At 42.9% G+C, this 26546-nt stretch overlaps 1 protein-coding gene across 4 annotated transcripts in view; it reads left to right on the top strand.

Annotated features, from left to right (window-relative positions):
* The first annotated feature begins 6376 nt into the window (after nucleotides 1-6376).
* APG3 (Peptide chain release factor 1) overlaps nucleotides 6377-26546 on the top strand; it is a 44986-nt gene continuing 24816 nt past the window's right edge. For 2 of the 4 annotated variants that reach the window (XR_015267980.1, XM_086812924.1), the window contains exons 1-10: nucleotides 6383-6759; nucleotides 6845-6901; nucleotides 7104-7184; nucleotides 7260-7317; nucleotides 7419-7516; nucleotides 15702-15753; nucleotides 15979-16028; nucleotides 16331-16396; nucleotides 16642-16806; nucleotides 17988-18060. Coding sequence is in view for 1 of the 4 variants with exons in the window: in XM_086812924.1 (XP_086669050.1) it covers nucleotides 6514-6759; nucleotides 6845-6901; nucleotides 7104-7184; nucleotides 7260-7317; nucleotides 7419-7516; nucleotides 15702-15753; nucleotides 15979-16028; nucleotides 16331-16396; nucleotides 16642-16806; nucleotides 17988-18060 (946 nt within the window). In the remaining 3 variants the exon portion in view is untranslated. Of the gene's footprint in view, nucleotides 6760-6844; nucleotides 6902-7103; nucleotides 7185-7259; nucleotides 7318-7418; nucleotides 7517-15701; nucleotides 15754-15978; nucleotides 16029-16330; nucleotides 16397-16641; nucleotides 16807-17987; nucleotides 18061-26546 lie in introns of all 4 variants that reach the window. The other 2 variants (XR_015267979.1, XR_015267984.1) reach the window with 2 other exon arrangements.

Below are 26546 nucleotides of genomic sequence, written 5' to 3'. Positions count from 1 at the left end.
AGAATCCTTGAACCTTTGATTTACTCTTGGTAGAAGCTTTGAAGAAGAAATATGAGAGTCTTTGATGCCCAAAATTTCCTTTAAAAGATGCATGTGACCAACTGCTTGAATGCTTTTTCCTTGCGCTTTTATAGCTCTTTAGGAAACTTGTGTGGTTAAGAATTCTTTGAATTTCATAGCTTTTGAAGCTCATCACACAAAAATCTGGGGGGGGTAGAAGTTGCAGCTCTCCTTTTTTTTGGGGGGATTAGGGGGGATGGGGGGTAGAGGTTGCAGCTCTCTCTCTTTTATTGGGGGAATTATGGGGGTAGAGGTTGCAACTCTCTCTCTTTTATTGGGGGAATTATGGGGGTAGAGGTTGCAGCTTTTAAAAGCTTGAATTGTGTTTGAAGCTTTTGTATTAAGGTGAGTTAGGGGGGAAAAGCTTTAAATTTATTGGCTTATGTTATAACTTTTAGGGCTTAAAGCTCATAGCTTTAACCTTTAACTAAAAGCTTTAAAGCTTAAATAGAAAAGATTTGAATCAAAAAAGCTTTAAAGCTTAAATAGAAAAGATTTGAATCAAAAAGCTTAAAGCTTTAAACTAACGTTGCTGCAACACTCAACGGCCCAAAAAAAAAGGGAAGTGAAGAGGTGACAACCAGTTTGTGCAAAAGGGGAGTAAAGAAATTCTGAGATGGCCGGCAGGTGTGGCGCGAAAAGGATGAAAAATGAAATTATTATGACTGTCGATTCGAGTAGCAAAGAGAGGGAGAGAGACTTGGTGGCTGCATCATGTATACTTCTTCTTTGCAAATCTCCATACAAGACGACATTATTTACATCCATCTGATGTAAAGACCAACCCTTTGCTGCAGTCATAGCAATGACAGCTCTCACGATTGCTATTCTTTGCAACCTTTGCTGAATGTCTCCTCATAGTAGTCGCCATAAGTCTGTGCATAGCCCTTAGCAACCAATCTTGCCTTATACGTGCTTCACTGAACCATTAGAGTTATGCTTGACTTTATATATCCAATTGCCTTCTTTTCCTTAAGCAAAGGCACTAACTCCCATGCTGCATTTGCATCCAATGCTGCCATTTCCTCATTCATGGCATCTTTCCATTTCTATTTTCCAAGTGCCTACTCAAAACAAGTGGGCTCCAGCTCCTATATTGCTCTAACCATGTAAGCATCATGATGGGCTGTATATCTATCATATCTCAACCTGTCACAACAGGGTCCCTAAACCTATCACAACAGGGTCCCTAACCCTCGTAAACTTGCATACACCTAGATCATTGCCAAGTGTCCTCAAAACAACCATGGTTATCCTTACACCAGGAGTAACCACAGATAGAATGCCAAGCTCCTTATAAAGGCTCTGATCAGAGCTGCTAGAATCACCATCCACATATGAGTGACTTGTTGGAGAGATTAGGTACAAAAGGTTGATCTACCTTTTTCCCATTGTATGATACATGTGTACCTACATTTATCCTCAACTTGCCTGACCATGGACTAACATTGGATCCACTCCTAGAGGACTCTCCAGTTCCACTAAGCAACTGTGATTGTTTCTTTACATGTGTAGTAGCATTAGCACTTCTTACATTTGCATCTTGTGTTGCCTTCACTGCTGGTGCATAGCAGCTACTCATCTCGTCAAAGATAATATCTTTACTTACTCGCATCTCACGAGAGTGGTAGGGTTATAATATCTATAACCTTTCTGTTCCATAGCATAACCAATAAAGATGCATTTCTTTGCCTTTGGATCCAACTTTGTTCTTACTTCATCAGGAACATGCACATATGCAATACACCCAAACACTTTCAAATGAGACACATTCGGTCTTATGCCTGTAAAATTGTGTTTAGGCCATGAGCAATTGCAATGGGTGTCTTGTTCATAATGTACACATTAGTTGTTATTGCTTTTACCCAAAAATAATGTGGCATATTATTTTCAAACCCATGAAGGCATGTGCCACTTTTGTAATGTGCCTATTTTTTCTTTCTGTAACACCATTCTGTACATGCAGAGAGTACCTGCATGTAAACTATCTTGATTCCCTGCTTTCTCAAGAAATCGTTGAACTCATTAGAGAAATACTCTCTCCCATCATTTAATCTCAAGCACTTTATCTCCATGCCTTTTTCCTTCTTGACCAAGACTTTAAATCTTTGAATGTGAGCAAACACCTCACTTTACTCCTTCATGAAGTAAACCCACACTTTTGTAGTGTGGTCGTCAATGAATGCCACATAATACCTGCAACCTGCAATTGTTGCAGTCTTGGTTGATCCCCATACATCTAAATGTATAACATCTAATGGCCTTGCACTGACATGCTTTTCATGTGGGAAAGCATGTTTGGCCTGCTTACCAAGCTAGCATGCTTCACATACTTTATGCATACCATCAACCTTAAACTTTGGCAAACTTATAATAATATTTTAAGCTTGCATAGACTTCACCCACCGCTGTATATTTACATGACCAATGTGCTTGTGCCATATGTCAATATCTGCAATGACACGTGTTCCATACGCAAACATGGCTGCCTTTACCTCATGCATGTTCACGTCCAAAGTAAACATCCTGCCATTTCTGTTACCCTTTGTAATTATGTGACACTGATCGAAAGCCAATACATGACTTTCCTTACACCTCGATTCTAGTCCTTGAATGCATTTATATCTGCTAGAGTGGAATTCTCTTCAAATAACTTAGGAGGCTCCTCATTGTCTCCTTCGACATAGTCCCAAAATCCTTTACCCACCATCAAGAAATTGATCATTATGAACTTCTAGTCATGGAAGTTATTATTGTCAGCTTCTCACTAACAATCTGATTGAGTCCGTTAAACATATTAGCATGCAACAATTAGAAACCTTTGAACAGATAATTTATGTATGCAACCTGTTGAAATGGAAAAGCGCAGGACCTCGAGAAGCGTGCTAATAGAAAAATATAGGTGCGAGAGAAAAACACCAGAATGGGTCCCAAGTGCCCTCCCAAGCATGTGCCAAAAGCATCCCCGCTTGAGTATTTATAGATTTTATTACTTCAAAAATAGGTTACATGGCTATTTCAACCTTTGCTTGCTCCATAAGCTTTTCTTTTACAAAAATTTGATGATAAAATATTTGAAAAATCCCACAAGCTTTCTTTCATAAAATATTCTGTAAAATCTCACTCCTGGGATAGTCCTGCGTCGGTCGAGAATACAACTGTCCTCGGTTGTAACTATCACCACACACGAACACATTAATCGTTCCCACATTAGATTCACTCATAATGACTACACATGTCGTACGTGTCTTAGAGTTGATCGAATTCACTCACAATCAAACTCCCACAAGATTTACACGCTTTACACATGTCTCAAAGTTGTCAAATTCACTCACAACCTTTACACGCTTCACACGTGTCTTAGAGTTGATCGGATTCACTCACAATGTCTTCATATGTGTCACACAAGTTGATCAAACTCACACCCCATGTGACATAGCTAGTTGGATTCACTCACAACCAACCTGGGTCAGGTCACCCTCTAAAGAATTGATCAGAGTCGCTCTTAATTCTTATACCACACTTGGGTCACCCTCTCAAGAATTAACCAGAAGAGTTGATCAGATTCACTCATTACACGCCTCACAGGTTTCACAACTAGTTGGATTCACTCACAAACCAACACTTAAATTTTGATAAGTTATCCGTCATCACAGATAAATATCACTAAGTATTCATCATAGAAATGTAAAAGAGATAATGTATCAAGGACTTCTATGTGTAATAAATTCTAGTGTCCCATACCACACCCAAAATTATCCCATACAAATCTAGAGATAAGTATGCATCGAAATACTTCACACAAGATTAATCTCGTGTCCCATACCACAAGAATAATACATAGCAAAAAATTCATAAAGTATAGCTCAAGATGGAAGGGCCAGTTCCTCTAAGAAGTTATACTTTTGATGCATAAGAACTTTGCTTGAAAAAAAAGTTTTAAATAAAATTTATAGTAAAGATAATCAAATAAATATACTACCCTTCATCATGGTAGTCTTGTTCTTCATCATCATGGAACATATTGAGTCGAATCTTGTTATACCTGAAACACTTCTTTGAATCATGTGTATTAGCTTGTTTGTAAATCATCTACCTTGGTGTGAATACCTGTGTTATGGTTATTAAGAAATGTATCAAATAATTTTGGAGAGGTTTTAGGCTTCAAAAATATGAATGTCGAGATTTGAAGTGTCATTGGTTTCTTAGGATAACCATTTTTTTTAATTTAATAAGAAGTCGCTATAATAATAAACAAATATTAAATAAAACTCGATGATGTAAAATAAAATACAAAGGTAAGAAGGTCTTACCTTGATGTATTGTTGACTACAAAATGAAAAAAGTTAAGAAAAATAGAGAATTTAAAACAATTCGTAAATAATCGAGAATATTATCATTCGATAAAGACGAGGACTTATCGTGCATAAGTCGAGCTGAAAGTTGTCAAAAACTTAACACGGTTCTATGGTGGTGATCATCAATATAACCTACACATCATGCCAAATCACGGGTCCTTTCTTCTTCTTCTTTCTCCCTTTTCCTGTTCTTTCTCTTCTTTCTTCTCTCCTCCTCTTCTTCTCCTTCTTTTCCTTCTCTCTCCTCCTCCTTCTCTTCTCTTCTTCTTTTCCTTCTCTTCTTCTTCTTCTTTCCTTCTCTCTCCTCCTCCTCTTCTTCTTTCCTTCTCTCTCTATCCTCCTCTTCTTCTTTTTTTCTTTCTTCTCTCTCCTCCTCCTCTTCTTGTTCTTCTTTTCCCCTCTCTCCCCCGTGGCTCACTATGTGATGCCACACAGGTGTTAATTTATCCCACATAACGTTTTTAAGCGCTTGCAAAAAAGGTATAAGAGGAAGAATAGAGAGGTGATTGCTTTCGTCTTCTTGAGGCGCGTTGCATGTTGCTCCCGCTAGACGCCGATGCAGTGATGCCGAAGAGTATTGTGACTATCGATTAGCCAGTTGAAGGGTGGGGTGTGTGCCTTGACGATTGGTGGCCGGTGTTGTGTCATTGATGTAGTAGCCCTCCCCTTCGTTTGATGCTAGACAACGCTCATATCATTCACTGGGCTGACGTGCGCTTACGTACTAAGGTGTCGGCTTTGCCACGCTTGATCTCTTGGGCTTTGTGTTGTGCTCTTCTGTTACATAACGTTCATGCACACAGGACCCCTAGTCTCGGGCCGTCTGAGTGCCCAACAAACACATACACCCTCTTGACAGAATGTACTCGGGCTCTCACTGTAATAACCAGATTTTGACCAGAGATAGTTCTCTACCAGAACTTCCTGAAAATACCTTGTAGTATTCTGGCTATAAAATTTTAGTACGAAGTATTGCGTACCACACATGCACCTCCAAGCCTGTGAAGACAGCTCCTCAATTAGAGATGTCTTGCTCCCGGAGCTACTGAGGGGTGTTGTACCTAAATAAGAAGAGGAAGAGATAATGATGCTCTTACCCATGTACCGCTTCCTTCCTTGCTTGTTCTTGCTCTTGCTTGCCTCTTGCTTGCCTCTTAGCTCTCACATGAATCGGAGATCTGATACCATAAAGAAAATGCGGGGAAGAGGGAGAGCTTGAGTTTCTTGCAAGCAAACACGTGTACACACAAGAGAGTGCAAGACATAAGAGAGATGGAGGGTTGAATTTTCTTCTATCTTTTTCTCTTCCCCATAACCATATAACTAAAAGATAAGAGTACATACATAAAGGAAAAGTACTCGCCTATAACAACATATAATGTCAGTCTATAGTGTGAACCCGACTATATGAGTTGGCGCTATAACTATGGTATAACTCTAGTACTCCAAAGTGGCTGTGTCACATAGCCTGTCATCCATTGGCGACATATTAATCATAATCTTACCAACCATGCCAGTGGCATAAGTACGGAAGCTATCACCTAGGTGGGTCATCAATGGCCGCCGTTAACATTAGTTGAGCTGGCGCTTTAACTATAACTCTAGTACTCGGTATGGTGTTTGGGTCGCGTGCTTGCTAGAGGGTCCCTCGGGCTTTTTGACGCGTGTCCTGTTGGCCAACGTCATGAAGGCGTCGATCAATGATGGTAGTGTCCTCGACCTCGTGCTCCTCGGCTTTTGACTTTCTCGACCTCGTGCTTAACCTCCCGGGCTTTCGATTGTGTAGGTGATATGTTGGAAATTCTCTCTCATGTTGTGCTTTGGTTTAGTCGAGCGCCTCTACTATGGTTTTATAACCATACTCTAATTTGTCTCTCTTGATTTGAGGTGATGTGTTGGGATTTCTCTCATCTTGTGCTTTGGAGTGTTTAAAACGATGGTAGCAACTTGTTTTGAGTTGAAGCCCTAAAGGATAATTGAGAATGTTTAGTAGCCAGCTTGATGTTATAGTGTTTTAAACGATGGCAGCTAGTTGTTTTAGTCTATCCCCAAAAAAGAATTGAGTGAGTGGTTTCATCCATCGGAACTTGGAGAAATGGCAATGGCCCTGGTCTCTGGGTGGTGTTGCTCCACCCTTTGCTGCCGCTGCTCCCACGCACAGCAACCCATACCGATCTGCACTCCCTCTACCGTCTGCGCACACCCTCCCGAACGTGCTAGGATTGGGGCGGTGGCCCTTGCGGGCTGCTCCTCCGTGTGGGGCAGTGGTTTCCTGACCATCAAGAGCAGCGGCTGGCGTGGTTTCACACTTAGGAATAGGCGGCTGGTTACCTGCATGGCTGTGAGTTGCCTGCCCTCAAACCTAGCTCATCTTTGATGCCTTCTATGTTGATATGATTTATAAAAATCAAAATAAAATTATGCAGGAACCTTATCTGTTAGCAAAACTAGATTCAGCAGAGCGTACATATAGAGAATTATCGGTGAGGTTACTTCTTTGAAATTTCTACCTACTCGAAGTCAAATCTTTGAAAATTTCCAAAAAATTGATATGTTCATTAATCTTGAAACCTTTCACTTGGGATTCTGCAGTGTTTTTTCGTTCGTAAACTCTGATCTTTTTTTTTTTTTTTTTTTTTTGGGGGGTGGGGGGTTTTCTTTATTTATTTTTTGGGGGTAGTACAGGCAAGACTCGCTGATCCTGAAGTAGCTGGCAATCCCAGCGAATATCAAAAGATCGCAAAATCAGTGGCAGAACTAGAGGAGGTTAATACTAGTCTTCAATGATCAAATACACTCACTCTAATTGGCAACTATGTACTAATTTTTCTCTCATTATAGGTAGTCACAACTTATGAAATTTTCAAGGATTGCCAAACGCAGCTGGAAGAAAGTAAAGGTGTGATAATCTTTGCGAGCTTTGTTGCCAAAAGCCCACGAGGTTTATGTGTTGTTCCTTGCCCCTAACCGATTGTGTGGGTTTTGAATATTGGCTGTTAGAGTTGAAGGATTCAGGTGATAGGGAGTTAGCTGAATTGGCAGCAGAGGAATCCATACTTCACCAGCGGAAGCTAGAAGAACTAGAGGAACAATTGAAGGTGTTTTTACATTCTGGAGACATCATTTTCTTTATCACTTTTGACCTTGTTGATTTATAAAAGTACGCCTCTATCTTTTTTTTGGACCTTATTGATATATGTTGGTACAACTGCGTTACAGTAAATTTCCAATGACTCACAAAGATCCTGACTTCATTAAGAGCTATCGTGCCATTGATACATGTGCTCCATGTGGCTGCTTTCATTTTACTTGGGCAATGGGTACAATGCCCAGCATTACCATCAGGAACAAATTTTTGACAAAAGCTGTTTAATGATTTGCAAGCCTACAATGAGCCAGCTCTGGCCACCGTTTTGCATTACTGAGAAAATTAGTACAAATTATAAAGCATTGGAAACCATATCTATTGTTAAAATTGCATAACTCCTTGTATTCTGACCTTTAAGTTATGAGAGTGTATTTGCTTACAGAAGCCAATCTTGTTGCTTTGACCGCCTTTGTGCTGCTGTGTCTGCTGAATATGTGGAAGGAAACTCTTGAAACTTGCCTACTTCAACCTGTCAAGGATCAGTAACTCCAAATGAAGGCTGGAAAATGCACTACTTAGAGAAACAAAGGCTCACAACTGAAGGAACAAGAGTTTTCGCCCTGAGCATGTGGGAGAAATCTTTGTAGGTAGGCAACTAGCAACACTATGCAGGACTTACTTCAGACCTTGCTTTAGCATGCAACACTTAGCAGCTTGGATGGCAATATGTGGCTGCAAATTGGCAACTGATTTGGGCAATGGGTTGAGCAAGGTGGGTAGCAGATGGGTCTGGATATGTGTGGGCCAGAATAGTGCTGGCTTACCAGCAATTGGTGGAACAACTACTGAGCTGACTCACCATTGCTGCACTATCGGATGCGCTTACAGCTGATAGGATTTGCAAGCAAAGCTCCCGGATTCAAATACTCATATTTATTCTAAACTTTAGGATTTCAGGATTGCATCCACTTTTCTATCTCTTTGATCAAATTAGTCGATTTGGAGCCCGATTGATACAGCAAAGCAGGGTTTACCTCATCAGAGGATCAGGCTGCAGTCGGCTCAAAACACATCTACAATGAGTGTCATGGGGGGTGAATATGGACTAAACATGTATTTTGGTCAAATGCATGATGTCTTGCAAGTTGGGTGGTTACAAGATGTTAACATTCTTGAGTGAAGCATTATGGAGAGTATATACCGTGGCTGTGGCATGCAGGAACCTGTATTTTTTACAGTTATTTCTCATATAAATTATTATTTAGAGAGTTGTCTCCTTGATTCAGAGCTTGTAGGAAAGGAGTGGTGCTGTTTTAATTTAAGGAGTCAAGTTAGTGGATGGGTCATCTATAGTCATGGTGGCCCATAGATGACGGGTAGAAATGATAGCCTCTATGCACAAGGTTTTTTTAATATAAGTTTGGGATGTATAGTCAATTTTTACCAGAAGAAGGGCAGGCATACATGGATGAGGCGTGAAGTCACTTGTCAATGGCTGCAGTTAGAGTGAAAGTATCATCAGATTTAAAGAGTCTAGCTTGTATGGGTATGTTTTGAGACTGATCACGCTCACTGCTTCAATGAATAAACATTAAAGCTTCTCTCCTTGAAACTTTGCAAGTGCAGGTTTTGTACCTTTTTGAGGTCTGTGTTGTCTCAAGGACACGCATAAAATTCATGGGAGGTGTCTTGTGAGCACAACCTTAAAGAGAGGCAGAGCTTGAGGTGATTAATGGGTTAGGAGGGAGTGTTCAGTGATGTTTAGAAAAGCAAGGAACTTGTGAAGAGAAGTGGAGGCTTGTTTGTCCTCAATTAGTTGATCAAAGAATTAAGAGCGTTGCCCTTTTTTTTTTTTTGGTTGGGTGCACAGTAGAAATGATTTTTCGTTGGAGCATTTCTCTCTTGCCTACTTGATAAGCTCGCTTTTTTTTTCTGCTGCTGAGTTTCGTGTAACCCATCAAGCGATTCTGCAAGGTTATATTCAATTGCTGATGATAGTAGGGGCTTGAGGAGTTGCACTGGTGGCTGCATAGTGTCTTAAGGCCTGGTTTGCATCATGTCAATGCTCATCTTGTTTCTGAGCTGATGTTCATAGCTGCCTTTGACTTGAGAAGATCAGTGGAATTTCAATGCAACATTTGAAGGTTGTGTAAGACCCGTGCTTTTGATGGGCATGCAACATGAGTTTGTGCTAGCACATACATGCCCATCACTTTGATGCCTGCAGAGACTCAGATGTGGGTTCTCTAGCTTGGTTTGGTGGGATGTCACAAAGGCCGTTGCTGGAGATGCAGTTCATGCTAGGTGTTGATGTCATGTGGGTGTCTGTTTTGGGTTCAGGTATATTTGACATTTGTAAACTGGCATGAACACAAAGGTTGGCTCTGAGCAGAGTATCAAGTGTTGCCTACTAGGTGTGAATGCAGCTTCCAGCCCTTCCATTGTTTTGAAGATGATGGCAGCGGTGACTAATGCTGAACATGGAGTTTAATGTGTCTGATGAGTGGTTGCTGGTGCTTGTGAGTGCTCAGCAATGGAGTGGCCGAAATTTCTTCTCATTCGTGATTGATGGCTCAAAATGTGTTTATCTCAGGGGATGAAGTGGGTATTGCAAAATTATGAGCTAGTGGGACTCCGTGATTTTTCTAATGTGGGCACTGTTGACATTGTTGTGCACTTTAGGTTCTAGAAATTATGTTGAACTAGGTTTTTTTTTTTTTTCCCCGAACCCAAAATTGGAGTAATCCTTTCTAGAACTTGATTGCTTCTGTTTGGCTCCATTACCTGTCGATAACGTTGGCAAGGGCTGGATGGCAGGTTGGGATGCAAACGTCTCAACGGGTTGACAGTGGCACCTTTTGGGCAAACACATGAGAATGGGGTTGGGACCTTACTACTATCAAGTCTTGACAACTATGCTTGTGCTGCTGAAGTCAACACTTGAATGTCATGATTTCCAAGTTATTGTGCGACGCAGCTGGTAGAAGACCCTGCCAACCATGCAAAAGATCTCAAAGGTGGTGTTTTTTCTTTTTTTCTTGCAAATTAGTGAAGGGGTTGATATTGGGCAAACACGCTAGGAAGGGGTTGGGACCTTGCCACTACCAAGTCTTGACAACTATGCTTGTGCTTCATTCTCAAGTGCTGAAGTCAACTCTTGAAGGTCATGGTTTCCAAGTTATTTTGCAATGTGGCTGATAGAAGACCCTACAACCCATGCAAAAGATCTCAAAGGTGGTGTTTTTTCTTGCAAATTGGTGAAGGGCTAATGATTGGTTATCTTAACCTTGTAAAAGGTGTACCTCAATCTTGTAAAAGGTGTATCTTAATCTTGTGCCAAGCCTTAACTAATTTTGCTTAAATTGGGCTTTCATTGTCTAAGAATAGCATGGCCGCATGTGTATATCTCATAAAGCCATAGATTTCTCCCAATATGTATGTATAAAAGATGTTTAAGAAATAGCTTGTCTAGAATTTTTAAACTAGTGTAAATAAACATGAAAGTTAGGATTTCTTGTCACACGGTGTGACACCTAACTTGTGGTACACAGAGAATAGAACCGTGGGCAGGCACTACCATGTGGCAAGTGATGACGTGGCTTACAACAGTAAAACAAACCAACTAGTAGCATTGGTGCCTAAATATAGGTGGGTAGCGAAATCCTCATAATCATCTGCCTTCCTCAGTGTTGGACTTCACAGAGCGTTTTTTTGTAGACAAAGTGCTAGGCTAAGAGTGTATAGTAGGTCACTGGGTTGCAGTTGACGTTTTCAGTAAGCCGTATCCCTTGTACTAGAGATGTCACTGAATTGTGTCTTTCTTGTATATATTAACAACAATAGTTAAGGACTTGTGTGTGTGCTGTGTAATTTCGTTGCACTCTCCTTTCTATCTTTGACAACCCTAGCACATAGGCACAAGTAAACTAAAGTTGGTATGACAACCTAGTGAACCTGCAAGTTTTTTCTTTTTTGGCACTCGTTTGTGCTTGGATAGGGTAGAGTCCCTAGGCTCTAGAAGTGGCACAAGTCTGGGTTTGGGAAAAGTATTAGTATTTGTGGTGTAGGTTGACCCCCTCATCCACCCACCCTTTTTGAGTGTGAAAGGCTTTCATCATTCGCCATCATCCTATATCCCTGGTTTCGGGTGACTTATTATGGATCCCACAAAGCTTGTAGATTTACTTGAGGGTCTCGAAGTGTCACCCACTTGTGTTTGTGAGAAATCCTAACCATGTACATGGAATCTTGTATCAAGAATCTTGAAGATAAATATAACTTGGATATGTTGTCTGACATAGCACGGCAGGCTTCATGATTAGAAATGAGTTCTTATTCCGGAGGAACCCATGAATGGACATGCTTTCATCCCTAAGTGGGGAAGTATGATTGGACATGTTTCCATCCCTGATTGGGGAAATTTGATTGGCCATGGACATACTTCCATCCCGAAGTGGGGAAGTGTGATTAGACATGCTTTATAAAGCATGATGGATTATGCACTCTTATCTTTATGGAGGAGAGTATAGATGGATACAAAGTGTATTGAACGGATGGTATTCACCTTAGGCACATGCACATTAAGTTGCTTGATGAACTTGCATCGAATATTGTTTTGGGATTGCGTGAACACGTAGGTATTCATCCTTAAGCATCAAATGTCTACATGTTACTGGTTGTTGATCTAGTTGCTTGTATTTTGCAGGAGGTTAAGTATTATTATCACCTAAATTTCAACAAATTTTAAAGATATACTAACTTTTAGGATTGAAATCTGATTTAAGGGATTTCCCTTCATCTCTTGGGCAAACGAAGGTCGGAATCAGAATCAAAAAGGTCGTAAACTCCCAAAGCCAAAAAAAAAAACTAATGACGTGGTGCGGAATCTGTTCGCTCGTGCCAGCTCAGCAACTTTCCCTTCAGCTGAACATGCAAACTTGTTTTAGAAGTTTAGTTATCAGCATCTCTTTCTATTTCTTGAAGGGGAAAAGTTACTAGTGAAGAACCATGACTTTCTATTTTAAAAAAGAAGAGTAGACTATCTCTTTCTATTTTGAGGAGAGAACTATTAAGAAAGTTTCTCATGGACACTCATTATTTCTATTTTCAAAAAGGAGATGCACTTCTAGAAACCATCTCTTTCTATTTTCAAGAGGGAGATGCACTTTTAGACTATCTCTTTCGATTTTTGAAAAGGGGAAAGAACTTCACTATAAAAAGAGGCTAGCTACCCTCATTATACATGTGAGAGGAGAGGCAAGAACTTCATAATCATTTTGTGAGAGAGAGAAACAACACTGAGAGCTTGAGAGCAAGAAGACAAGTAGGCTAAAGCTACTCTATCATGTGTCGAGATTCTTTCGAAAAAGAGAAGACCATCACTTCGTGGTGGAGGTGTTGCCCAAGTGTACGCGGGTAAGTGTTTCAAAGCCCTTGAAGAAAAGCTAGCTGAATTCTTCTTCGAAGGACTACACTCTTGTGTGCATCCAAAACACAAGAGAAGACAATCGGTTGTGTGACCCATCCGAAGGCCATTGGGGTGGCACACCGATGGGTGAGTTTCTCCAACTCTTGTGCGTGTATGGTAAGCCATCACGCACAAATTAAGAGATTCCAAAACATTTTTTTTCAATCTTGTTTGATGGTGATACCATGTTGAATTTAATCAGCCAATACACTTTGCAAAAAAAATTATGGAGGATTAATCTATATTCCTGTGAAAGGGGCCTTGTCGTTCCGGGTCTATGCTGTGTCGGCTTTCTCTCTTCCATTCTACTATCTCTCTCAAGTGATTGCTTAAAATTCTGAGTGGTTTGCCTCAAAATTCAGCAGTGATTAAAGGTTGCTAAGTGTGATTAGCAGGGAATAGTTTGTTACGCAACTGCGGCGAGTTTCACAGAGCAAGCATGGAGGGAAGCCATGTTTGAGCATCTGAGTGGAATAGAGTTGGCACCTCGAGCGCCTAGTGTTCCGGATTTGCTATGTAGAAGGACGGGTTGAAATCATCCACAAAGTGCTCAACTTGCTCTGACTATCGAACGGTCCTCAGGAGCATGAGCTGGAGTTTCTTGAAACGTGCCACGTTGTCGGTTATTACTTGCTCCCTACTTTTGGGCTTTAGCTCACAGTAATAGTCCATAGGAACAAACTACTTCAAGACCGCCTTGTGGCAATCATTCCAGCAACATCCGAACCATTTGCTGCTGCGAACATAACATCCATCGCACGGGTCCAATTGGTGACGACTTCTCTGTCCATCTTCTCGTTGAACTAAGGAGGCTTTAAAAGCTTCAATCACTGAGTTTGTTCTTGACAAGGCATGGAAGAAGAACTCGGAAAACCGTAGTATCTTCGAAGGAGACCATTAGTGATGCGAACGACGTCTTTCATGCCAACTACGCATAGGTGTGCAATGATGACCGCCGGAATGGGAGTGAAGCTCGTTCTGTACATCTTTACCTACATGTGATCTTCCAAACGCAATTTGTCTTGCAATGACCCTCCAAACGCGGGAGAGTTCCAAGTCTGGAACTCTACAGAAAGTCTAGCAGTAAAAGGGCAACGAGATTCTTAAATATGGAGTGGGAGGGGGGGGTTGTGGACATGACTCTCTTAAGAGGAGTTCTGAACCAAGTGATTGGCCGGTCAATGTTTGAAGTGTGAATCCATTGAGCACTATGCGAAGGATTGTACGAGGACCTTGGAGGAGCAGTCTGAGGAGGCTTCTTTAGAATTGGAGGAGGAGTTTTAGGAGGAGGCTTCTTTAGAACTGGAGGATGAGTATGAAGGAGATGCATGTTTGCACGTCTAAGTTTTTTTCATTTCTTGGGTTGAGTACAAACCAAGGGTGCTTCATTGCATTAGGCCACAAGTACGAATAGAGGAAATTTTCAGTGAGGTCTTTGAGGGAGAGTCTTCAGGGTTCACCTTTTGCACTAAGTGGAGAATCTTTGTCTTTAGTGGCGGTTGCTTAAGGTTTTTGGGGTCTTCGTCCTCGAAGGATAGGTGAGAGGGTGTATCTTCACAGTACATAGATTTCATGGAGAATGTACCCACAATTGGTGCTTTGGCTTAGCTTTATGAGCGGATGTGTTATTTGGAGTATGTTCCACAATACATGGGTGTTTTAGACATATAGGTGCCTGAGCACTACAGATGAATATAGATTTGGTGTGATGTTTTTGAGTAGTATTGTTCTTGGTTCTGGTGTCTTCCGTCACGGTGCATTGGAGCCAGTGCAAGCATTTCTTGTGCTCCATCTGAGCCAATGGCTGGAGTTTGGATAGCGGAGTTTTGACAAGCCATCCTTTGGAGTGTTCTTCTTGTTGGCTACTGGAGGATACCTAGGAGCCTGCAATGTTTCGTCATGAGTGATCGGATAAATAGAAGTGATGGATCAAGCAACAATTGCAGGTTGCTTTGCAAGTCTTTGTGTTGGCGCGGCAAGGACCTAATGTGAGCCTTTGCACTAGATGCAAAGTGGTCTCCTAGTGTGTAAGATCTTCGGTACCTTGGATCTTTTCCTTTTATGGAAGGGCACTTTATATGGACACGGTGCAACTGAGGACAACTTCAATGCAAGTGCGGGAGAATGTGACACACCTCACCTGGGGTACATAGAAGATAGGCCAGGCGCTACCACATGGCAAGTGATGATGTGGCACATGGTTGACCTCGCTGATAACAGTAAAACAAACTGACCAGTAGCATCGGTAAATATATTCATTGGGTAGCCAAATCATCATAATCATCTTCTTTCCTAAGCGTTGGATTTCACAGAGCGTTTCTTTGTTGGTGAAGTGCTAGGCCAAGAGTGTACAATAGGTAACAGGGCTGCAATTGACGTTTTCACTTAGCCATATTCATTGTACTAGAGATTCAATTGTATTATTTCTTTCTTGTACATAATATATACATTAGTTTAGGATTCGTGTGTGTTGTGTGTGATTCCGTGGCACTCTCCTTTCCATCTCTTAAAACCGTATCACATAGGCATACGTGTTCTATACAGAGTCTTATAAAGGTTTCAGGCTTCATGCCAAAGGACACGTTCTCTTCTGCAGAAAAGATTTGGAAGTTCAGTTACAATTGAAATTTAAAGAGCATTTTTAAGTGTATTACAATTGATGACTGAAAAGCCACAGATTTAGCTTTAGTCCTAGATGCTTTTGGTTTACTACTATGCTATGGTGCAGGTTATGCTGGTGCCGTGCGACCCTTTGGATTCACGAAACATCATGCTAGAAGGTACGAGCTCTCACTGTCTTTTCAAAAGCATAACTGGCATTTAAAATCAAGTAATGGTTTATCTTATCTTTATAGCTTTGGCAACTCTCATGACATCTGAGATGAGCACTACATGATCTTCACAAAGCAGCACTTATTGTGCTCATGGTTTTAGTCCCTAGCTTTGCAAACCTGTATAGCCATGTAGCTCTGTCAAGCTGTCTCACCTGGCTTGTGGGCTTTCAGTTAGAGCTGGAACTGGTGGTGATGAAGCTGGAATCTGGGCTGGAGACCTTGTAGGTACACGCATCTTGTGTATGTTGCATCAGATAGTTGACTGATGGAAAATTTAGGGACAAGCTTCAAAGTTCGTTCTGTTGTTGAAAACAAGTTGTGGTGCAGTAGTGGGCTTTAGTGAGTGGTTCTGGCTCCGATGCAGTTAATTAAGGTTGGGGCAGATGATTGAGAGGAAACCTGTGAGATGCGTAATGTTTGGGTTTGGATGATTAGGCGTCTTTCTTTCAAACGTATGATTGTAGCTAAATAACTTGGTATTTGAGGGTGATAGTGGATAGCTGGAGGGCTGAATCTTTTGCAGGTAAAGCTGTATCAAAAGTATTCGGAGCGCAGCTTCTGGAAATGGTCCACTGTGTCATTCACAGAGGTCAGTGATGACTGTTTGAATCGAGCTTGTGACATTTTTGATGCAAATATAATTAAGGCTTTTGGAGAGGATAAAAATATCAAGTTGTCATATTGATAACTGTTTGAATTGAGCTTGTGACATTTTTGATGCAAATATAAGGCTTTTGGAGAGGATAAAAATATTAAGTCGTCATTGATAACAATGTTTGTGAGATAGATTGGTGTGATTAATCATTTGTAAGGATGGATGGAGGAATGTTGAAGGCAGAGAAAGGGGGCTACAAAGAGTATGTCATGGAGATCACTGGTGAGCGTGTTTACAGCAAACTCAAGTATGAAGCAGGGGTTCACAGAGTCCAGCGAGTGCCAGCGACAGAATCACAGGGACGGGTCCATACGTCTACCGCCACTGTGGCCATTATGCCTGAGGTAATGATGATGCTTGCACTATGTGATTGTGGTTTGTTAATGTAGACATGTAGTGCAGCTTGATTCAAGGTTTAGTTATACAAAGGATAGTGATGGTAAGGGCTCACAAGCTATTTCATGGTTAACTTTAGATGAAGGTAGCTTTTCAGCCTTTTTTGATTCAAAACATTGTAAGTGGTATGTTCAGTGTTCCATTCGTGGAATGGAGCCATTGACTATGTCACAGTGGTACCATTGTAGAGATGAATGATGGCCTTTTCAGGTGCTATGTGGGTACTTTTTTGGCAGTCATTTGCTGTCTCTATTGTGAACTGATTTCCAGTTTCATATGGAGATGCTCGCCATTGTTTGGATTTGAGGTAAGGGAATGGTAAAACTTATGCAAACCAATCCAAGTGAAGTGTGAACTTGCATGCTTGGAATGGCTAGCTGTTAAAAAAGGGGCAAAGAGGGACTTGAAACAGGTAAAATTTCTAACATAAAGGTCCATGCCTATGACTATGTTGATCACATTCTCTTAAGGAAGGTTGGATTTTTGTTCCTTTGTAGCTTAGAGAACAGTGCTCCTTTCTGTAGTGAAAACTAGGGAACTTTTTTGCCTTAGTGTTGATGTATTGATTGATTTGATCACCGTTTTTAAAGGTTTAAAAAGCGCCGTTGCCACTACAGCAGCATAAATGTGAGGGGTCACAGCTTATCGCTGGAGCTGAAAAGTGCATAATCTTGTTCTCAAGGGGGGGTTTTTTGCTGGCCATTTGGGGTTTATTGGTTGTCAGTAATAGGTGCACATGAGTACGGATTCTACAGGGTGCCATTTAACACACAATGGATTAGGAAGTTGGATTGGGAAAGCTGTTTGAATGGGCAGCAGAACCACAGTTCGAGGTGGTATTTTATAGCTTGTAGTCTGTATTTACCGGCCTTTTCCTGCCCTGATTTGTCCATGCTACAGGCTTCATGTTCACGAAGAGCGGGTGGGCATTCTCTACTTTCTGTTGCAGAATGTTGAACAAAATGTAGTGTCTTTGCCATTGCATTATTTGAAGACATTAATAGATTTGCCAACTGTAAATGTATAAAAGTAAGGTCAAGGTTTTTGTTGAATTGCTGGAAATTGTAGTGTCATCTGAGAGGACCATGCAAATCTCAAAGTTAAACAAAAGTGCGTCCTTTTGTGACAGGTGGATGAAGTCGAGGTGGTTATTGATCCGAAGGACATAGAACTCACAACGGCAAGATCCGGAGGTGCTGGAGGTATGGTCATCTGCATATTTTGTTAGTAAGCTCCATGTTGTGCTAGTGATGTGCTCCTCATTTCTCACTGGATGTTCTCCTTAGTTCTTTTGTTTGCAAAAATGCTACTAAACCAATAACCATAAGCACCAGTCAATTGCCTGCAGCGTATCTATCGCTTTTATTCTAAACATGTGCTGGAACCTTGTTGTATGTGCAAGATAGCTGTACTGGTAGGGGAGTGCATGGTTTTACAGTTTTATATACAGTATGATCTCTTGCTTGAAATCCTGCTAGCTTGATTGAGGAGTTACGTTTTGTCTGAAATTTGCCTTTGAAGACTTACGATTATAGCTTGAGATTCTGAATGCAGTTATGACCTTTCCAGTGTTTAAATCTTTGTACTTGTAAGGTCCTCCAAGACCAAACCCTGGAACTATCTGACATGGAACCATGTAGGAGCAAGGTTTAAGGCTCATCTCCCAGCCATAGAGTCCTCCGGACTCACCTCCGAGCTAGAGGCCATAGCTACATCCTTGGAGAAGCTCCCCACCCCAGTGAGACGTGGCACCCCATACCACCAAGCCACACCCTACAGTTGTCGTTGCGGTGAACATCCCCGATGGGCCATGCTCAACGATGTGAGACTAGATGATTGTAATAAATTATGAGCCTAGGTTTCACTTATATAGGCCATTGGGCTTTATAATTAGCTCCAGTGCTTTTATAAGCTTTTAACCCTATAAATACTCATAACTATGCCTCCACTATAAGCCTCTTCCCACGTACGGGATTCTCCCCCTACTAGGCACCCCATGTCCGGTCTCCATCTTGACCCCACGCTAGTGTGCACCCGTTCTAATGTAACATACTTTCCCCCTTAAGGACCATTGATATCCTCAGCAATGAAGCCGGGGAGTTGGGCTTTGAGATTCCTTACAGATTCCCATGTAGCCTCCCTCTCAAATCTCTTCCTCCACTCAAGTACTCATCATAAGCAAAACGTCTTTAATGCTTTTTACATTGATCCAGAACCGCTTCGGGCTCTCAGAGAATAGACTTGGTTTCTCTCTTCCCGAACCAATTCCTGCGTAAGAACAACCGTGTTGGAATTGCCTAACCGTGCTTTCAGTCTAGTGACATGAAAGACAGGATGAACCGTTATTTTTGGAGGAAGTTCTAGGCGGTACGAAACATCACTAATCTTCCTTTCGATCCTGAACGGACCGCAAAACTAGGAAGATAGCTTATACTAATATTTCCTTGGCAAAGCCCCTGAAGAGAAAGATAGAGGTTAGCTGATATCTCATCTACCGACAAGCCATTAACCCCAGGAATTAGACTAAGGGCATCTGCAACTTGATTGCTAGACCCCTTGTGGTATTGTATCTCAAGATCGATTTCTTGCATGAGTTCAACTCACTTGGCTTTGTGACCGTGCAAATCACCTTGGATACAACTGTACTTAAAGGAATGATGGTCAGTCCACACAACAAACTTGGAATGTCTCTACTTCTCTAAGGCATGGATGACTGCAAGCAACTCCTCTTGCGAACTTGAGTATCACATCTCAGCCTCAATGAGCTTCTCAAAGGCAGCATGCTGACTTTCTTGGAAAAGACTTGCCCCTATGGCAAAATCGCTAGGTGGCTACACCATTGACACGACTCTTAAAGGGGAGTACGAAAAAGAAAGGCACGAATGGTATTGGAATGAAATCCTTAACACGAGCTTGGAGGTTCTGAAAGAGTTGGCGACCACGGCACCTATGTTGCATTTAGTGGATCCTAGCAAGCCGTTCGTGGTCGAGTTGGATGCTTGGCATAATTTTGGATTAACTTCTGAAAGAAGCCTATAAAGCCCAAACGGATTTTATGTCACCGATTGGCCGACCATTTGGTCCATCTCCAGTTTTTGCGTCTCGTTCACTTGAGGCCAGGCCGGTGTCTTGTGTGAAGAGGCCAGTATTTTGCTGACATGGACGGGAGCCAGACTGGTGCCACCCGTGTGTTAGCAGGATGGTGTCGTATGAATTGGAGCTTGTATCATGCCACCCGTGTATGACCTGGACTGTGTTCGACCCATGGGATTGTCACGCCATGGAAGAGCCAGTATTCGTGCCGTGTTTTGCCTATGGGACTGTCACACCATAGGGAGAGTCGTGCCTGGAACTGTGTCTTACCTATGGGACTGTCACTCCATAGGAAGACCAGGTTTTTATGTTTTTATGTTGTGCCAGTTTTGTGCCGACAGATATTTTGTACTTGTTCCATGAACGGGAGATATGTCCATGTTACTATTTGCACATGCACACATATTTTGCATGTTTGAAACTGTTTTCGCATGACATGTATTTGTGTGTTTGCCTGCTTGACGTGTTACTTACTGAGCGGGGACGCCTGCCAGTGAGTCGTGAAGTCTGCTTTGTATTCTGACGAGTTTTGGTGCATGTGAACAGGTGGTAAGTATGTTGCACATGTTGTTTTTATTATTTTATTTCTAACCTTTAGTTTTATAAGGTTAAGTGTTCACATTCACTTAAATGTGGGCACCCCCTTTGGGCACCCACTTAGGGGCCAAGGTGGGGAGCCCCACTTAAGTGAGTGTGGGGGTGGGCATGGTCACCTACCCATACTCCCCACCCACATGCAAGCGTAGAGTAAACTACACCTTAATTTTTATAAAAAGACTCTCTCCTTCAAGCGTGGGCATGAATCGCTTCCACCTTACGTGAGACAACTGGCGACTCTCCCTCTCTCGGGCGCACGTTTTCATGAAGGCGACTGCTTCTGTTTCCTCTGCTGCTGGCTGCGCCTCCTCTTCTACAGGCGGCTAGCGCTGACTGCCTGCAGGTGGTTGCTTTCACCTCCCTACAGGCGGCTGTTTCTACTTCCTACAGGCGGCTGCTTCTACCCTCTTACAGGTGGGCTGCGCCTGTGTATAGCAGCCAGGCAACCTTTCTCTAGGTGGCTGTGCGCCAGTTTTCCAGCCAGCTCTTCTACAGGAGGCTGTTTATGTTGCTGCTGCCTGCGCCAGCTCTTCTACAGGCGGCTGTACCTCCAGCCAGCGCTGACTGCAGGCGACATCACTTCCGGCTGCACCTCAGTACCCTCTGCAGCAGGTGGCTGTAAATTCATCATCAACAGGCTGTGGGCGTGTGCTTATCTCCAACAACAGTGCTACTACAGCTAGGTGGCCGACGGCTGTACTTTATAAACAACTCCATCCTCTAAAAGCTGCTCATCCTCGCCTCAGGCGGCTGTACCTTTCATGCACAGCTACTGTTCCACTTGTTGATGGTTGGGCTCGTATAATCAGAAGGCTATACTTTACTCGGGGCGGCTACTTCTCTCGATGTGCTGCTGCATCATGGAGTTTCTCTCAAGTAACTGCGTACTAACACCATAAATCTTGGTTTTCCCATCCGCAATCCACAAGTAAGTGAATTTCAGATTTAAGTAAAAGTATTTTGTGTTTAAATCTGATAAGGGATTTTCGACTCCCTATACGGCCAACACCCGTTCGGTGCTGGGTTGTCCAAGCTCTATTGGAGAACCTCGGTCCAAAGGTGCTGAGATCGGGAGAGCCGGGCGTTAGTACGAGAGCGCCTGTTTGTGCGTGGTCTCGGAACACCAGTGAGGCGCTCTCCGCGGAGTCCAGTGAAAGCACAGGACCGTAGAGATTGGACCACACTAGTGGTCGTTCTGCTTCGAGCTTCTACATTGAAATTCGACTTCGAGCCCATTTGTTTGGTATTGTTTTCATATGTACATGGACATTAACTGGTTCTTGGAACCCATGGAGCATTGTATTCATTAAATACTCCCAATAAATATATCATATATTGAGGGGGGGGTCGGCCCGTTCCGGCCCCAGTGCTGGTGTCCATTTTTCCATTTCATTTCATTTCAATTTCAAGTTGTATTAAGTTGTCCATTTCAAATTTGTGGTTTTAAAGTTGTGCTATTAAGCGTGTGGGTGTCCAACGGAGTCTTTCCCACTTGACGGGATCGGTTTCATTTTACCCACTGTATAGTCCGTGGCACCGACCACTTAAAATCTGTCTCACTTTGTGTGGGTCTACACGTATACCATCCTCAGTGATGATACGACCCAAATAAAGGAGCCTTGTTTTAAAAAAGTTGCACTTGGATTCCTTTGCATAGAGCTTCTCCTATCTCAACATCTGCAAGACAGTCCTAAGATGCTACACATGCTCGTGCAATGACTTACTATAAATAAGTATGTCATCCAAGAATATCACGACGAACTTTTTGTAACTACACCGGCTAGGTGTAAACGTCCTTGGGCACCGTCTAGTGAACAATACGCGCGTCAACACTTAAAATGTAATAGCCACAATGCACAAAACTACTGAAAGATACATCACTGCACAAGGAAATGTGCAAGAGACAAGCATTTCATAGTACAGGACCATTGGGGCAGTGAGCGGGCCGACCCCGCCCTCCTCCCCCTCCCCCCCCCCCCCCCCCCAATATTGAAGTATATTATTGGAGTATTTTAGTGTGGGTACAAGATTCCAAGGGCTTTCGAGCTAGATAATCCAATGCAATTGCAAATATGAAGGCAAGATACCCAAACAAGAGTGGGTCGAGACTCGAAGTAGATTGTCGAAGCCGGACTCGTTGAAAGAGTCAAAATAACTTGGCCACCAGTCTCATACACCTGGAGGTGAGTGAACGCAAAACTGTCGTTTTTTCCGAGATCATGGATGAACAGGTGCTCTTGTACTAGAGCTTGGCTCACACCCTTGCAGAGACCGTGGCTCAAGCCTTCCTAGTGCAAGTACACAAACAGGTACGTGCACACAAACAGGTATAAGTACACGAGCAGGTATTTGTATGCTGTTTCCAAGAGCAGGTAATCAGGTACATGCGGAGCCGGTTCACAGCAAATACATCTGGTACAGTAGATGTAATATGATATTCAGCAGGTACATGAAGATGTACAGCTGGTACAAGAGGTACAGATGGTACAGCTAGTAGTACAACTTGTGCAGCTAGTACTACTGTAAGTACAGCAGGTACAGTAGGGTTTTCAGCAAGGACAGCAGTTGGTGCAGTAAGTACTACTGTAATTACAGCAGGTACAGTAGGGTTTTCAGCAAGTACAGTAGTTGATGCAGCAGTACTACTATAAGTACAGCAGGTACAGTAGTTGGTGCAGCAAGTACTATTGTAAATACAGTAGGTACAGTAGGGTTTCCAGCAAGTACAGCAGGTACAGTAGACTGTATAGCAAGTACAGTAGGCTGTACAGTAGGTGCAGCTGTATGGCAGCCAGAAAGAGGCCTGAATGATAATCGACTTGACTCTTGTAGATGAGCAGCAGGGAGAGATGTGTTAGCCTCCAATGTATAAAAAAGAGAGAGAGGCAGTTGTGCATGGATGGTGGGCAGGAGGTGGAGGGGTCCGATGCCTGTGTGCCACATGGCACAGCCCACCTCAAAGCAAGGTGGGCACCTCTTTTTAGTGTACACACACTTATTTGTGTTTACATAGTCAAAGGGGTGCCCACACGTTGGGCTGCCCTAACTTGCATCACTTAGGTCCCAGTTACTGGCCAATGGCTGGTGCCCGACTCTGATGAATGTGAACAAGTAAGGTTACCCTTTAGAAAAATATACAAGGGTTGAAATGAATACTTACCACCTGTTCACATGGCACAAACCATGTCAAAATACGGTTCACTCGCATGGTTAACTGGTGGGCATCCCTTCTCGTGAATTGGGCATGTCATAGGAGGCAACCACAGAGAGAGAGAGAGAGAGAGAGAGAGAGAGAGAGAGAGAGAGAGAGGCCTAGAGCCTAGAGGCTTGGAAGTTGGAAGACTCAAGACTCAAGAGGCTTGAGGGAGGGAGGGAGAGAGAGAGAGAGAGAGTCTAGATAGTAGGGCGGCGGCCCGCGGGCCTTGTGTGAGAGGCTTGGAACTTGGAAGTTGGAAGCTAGAAGAAGCTTGAAAGCTTGAAAGTTGTGTGTGCTTGTAGCCTTGTAGAGGCTTGTTCTTATATAGATAGGCAAGAGAGAGAGGCAAGCCTCAAGGGCAAGAGAGAGAGAGAGGGCCAAGCCTCAAAGGCTCAAGGGCCAAGGCCCAAGGCCCAAGCCATAAATGGCCAAGCGGCTACTGCAACGGCTGGAAGCGGCGACTGCAACGGCTATAAACGGCGGACGCAACGGCAGAAAAACGCGCAAACGGCTCCCTGCCGTCTCCTCACATAACCGTCCCCGTTCCTGAGGCGTCCGCGTCCGCGTCCCCTGTGAGTGACGCTTCTTAGGGGACGTCCGTCTGTCCCCTGCCATTCTCGTCGCCGGTCTGTCCCGTTTCGGCGTCCCTCCGTTCCAAGCACTCGTCCCTTCCATCCCCTGTGACTATGAACCACACAAAAACAAGTCACGCAAAATCAGTTTGAAGAAAGCAGAGATGCGTGCACATGCATTATCCAATGATACATCTCCCGTTCTTGAAACTTGTAGATAGCAAGGCTTGCTGACTTGGTTCAGTGGAAAGCCTGAAACTGGGATCCTTGACAATGGGTTCCACGTCTTGACCACACTATGGGTGACCCAAGGCCTGGCCTCCCGTAGTAGCTGATGTGAGTCCTGGCCTTAATGTGGGTGACACAATGCTCCTTGGCCTCTTGTACCTTGGCAAGAAATAGGGGAAGACCACTTGGGCGGCCAAATGGTGACACCCCCCCTGAAAAGCCTCCAAATACGTGTGAAGCAGTTGTGGTAGTCTTTGAAGTAGTCTTCATCAACCCATTTTGCGTTGATAGACAAATAGTTCTTGAACTTCACAAGGTATCGTCTTGAAAGCTTACTAGCAGATAGCTTTCTCTCCTTGTGAAACACAATTCGCTAAGGTTGAAGAACTACCTCTAGCTCATCAACCTCTAGGGGCTCTTTAGTGATAGTCTCTTTTGGCTCTGGCTCCACATACTTCCGCAGCAAACTCACATGAAAGGCATTGTGAATCCTTCACTGATGAGGCAATGCAAGCTAGGAAGCAACCTCATTTATCTACTTGATCACCTTAAAAGGTCGGCAATACCTCATAGAGAGCTTAGGGAAAGCAACCTTATTGATCACCTTAGAAGGTCCCTAATACCTCGTAGAGAGCTTAGGGCATGGTCCCTTCTTTCTAGGCCTCTCACGGAGTCTTGCTTTCTCAAATTTCAGCAATACCCAATCATTCTCTTTGATGTCCACCTCTCTTCTATGCTTGTTAGCAGCCCTCTTATGCTTATCCTATGAACGAGCAATGGCTGTCCACACTTGTGCCAAGGCAACATCAAGATCTCTGACATACTGATCTGCTGCAAAGATCTCATCCTTAGTGCATAGGATGGGTAGCAATATCACTTTGCCATATACAATCTCAAATGGGGCCTTTCACATGGAGGCATGCAGTGTGTTTATTGTATGCAAACTCTACCAACGGTAGATACTTCTCACAAGCAATTTTTTGATCTGCAACATAGCGTTTGAGGAGATCTAACAGAGCTGAATTTGCAGCCTCACTTTGCCCATCCATTTGGGAGTGAAAAGCCAATGAAAAGTCAAGCTTAGTGTCCATATTGTCAAACAGAGCTCTCCAAAAGAGGCTCGTAGTCCTGGGTTCCCTATCCCCCACAATGGACTTAGGCACGCCATGGTGTTTGAACACTTGTCACAAACATCTTGACCATATGCTCAGACTTAATGGTCTTTTGACTGACAAGAAGTGTGACTACTTGCTAAACTTGTCAACAATGGTTCAAATAGAATCATTGCCTTGTTGAGTACGAGGCAAATCCATGATAAAGTCCATTGCAATGCTTTCCCATGGCTGTGAGGGAATAGGCAATGGTTGAAGCAAACTTGGAGCCTTTTTCTTGTTGAACTTGACCTTTTGGCATGTAATATATGCATGTACATATGCCTCAATATCATTGTGCGTACTTGGCCAAGAGAAATAGTGCTCGATCGTGCGTGTAGTGGATATGATACCTCTATGTCCTGCATACGGAGGAGCATGGCTCTTATTGATGACCTTTTGCCTCATGTTTGACACAACTCATAGGCAGTTGTCCTTCATGAGATACCTCTCTTTGATCACATAAGAGGCATGTACATGACCAACCATTAGATCAGTCCATATGTCATGTGCAAGACATGTGCAGGCTAATTCCCAGGACTAATCCTTGAAGGAGGGCAACAAGATAAAGAACTAGATAGAAACAGTTTTGGACTTGACTGTGGAGCTATTGTAGCTAGGCATTGGTAGGAAGGTTGGTGGGATTACCCAAGAGGTTGTCGGCTAGGATTTATGGAGTAGGATCTCGAATAATGAATCTGTTGGAAGAAAAATTCACTCTTCTAGCCCGAGGCATACTATCCTAACTAAATGAATGGACCTGGGTTCAAACCCTGACATCCGTGGTGTGTGTGCTTTCATTGTTACTTCGGCCTTACGCTAGAAGGTGACTGTAAATGGCAAATGATTCT

The sequence above is a fragment of the Cibotium barometz genome, chromosome 2 (genome assembly GCF_041138505.1).
Source record: "Cibotium barometz isolate CiBa-2024 chromosome 2, ASM4113850v1, whole genome shotgun sequence".
NCBI classification, from domain to species: domain Eukaryota; kingdom Viridiplantae; phylum Streptophyta; class Polypodiopsida; order Cyatheales; family Cibotiaceae; genus Cibotium; species Cibotium barometz.
The sequence above is the reverse complement of the archived record's forward strand: the minus strand, read 5'-3'. Positions and strand labels throughout refer to the sequence as shown.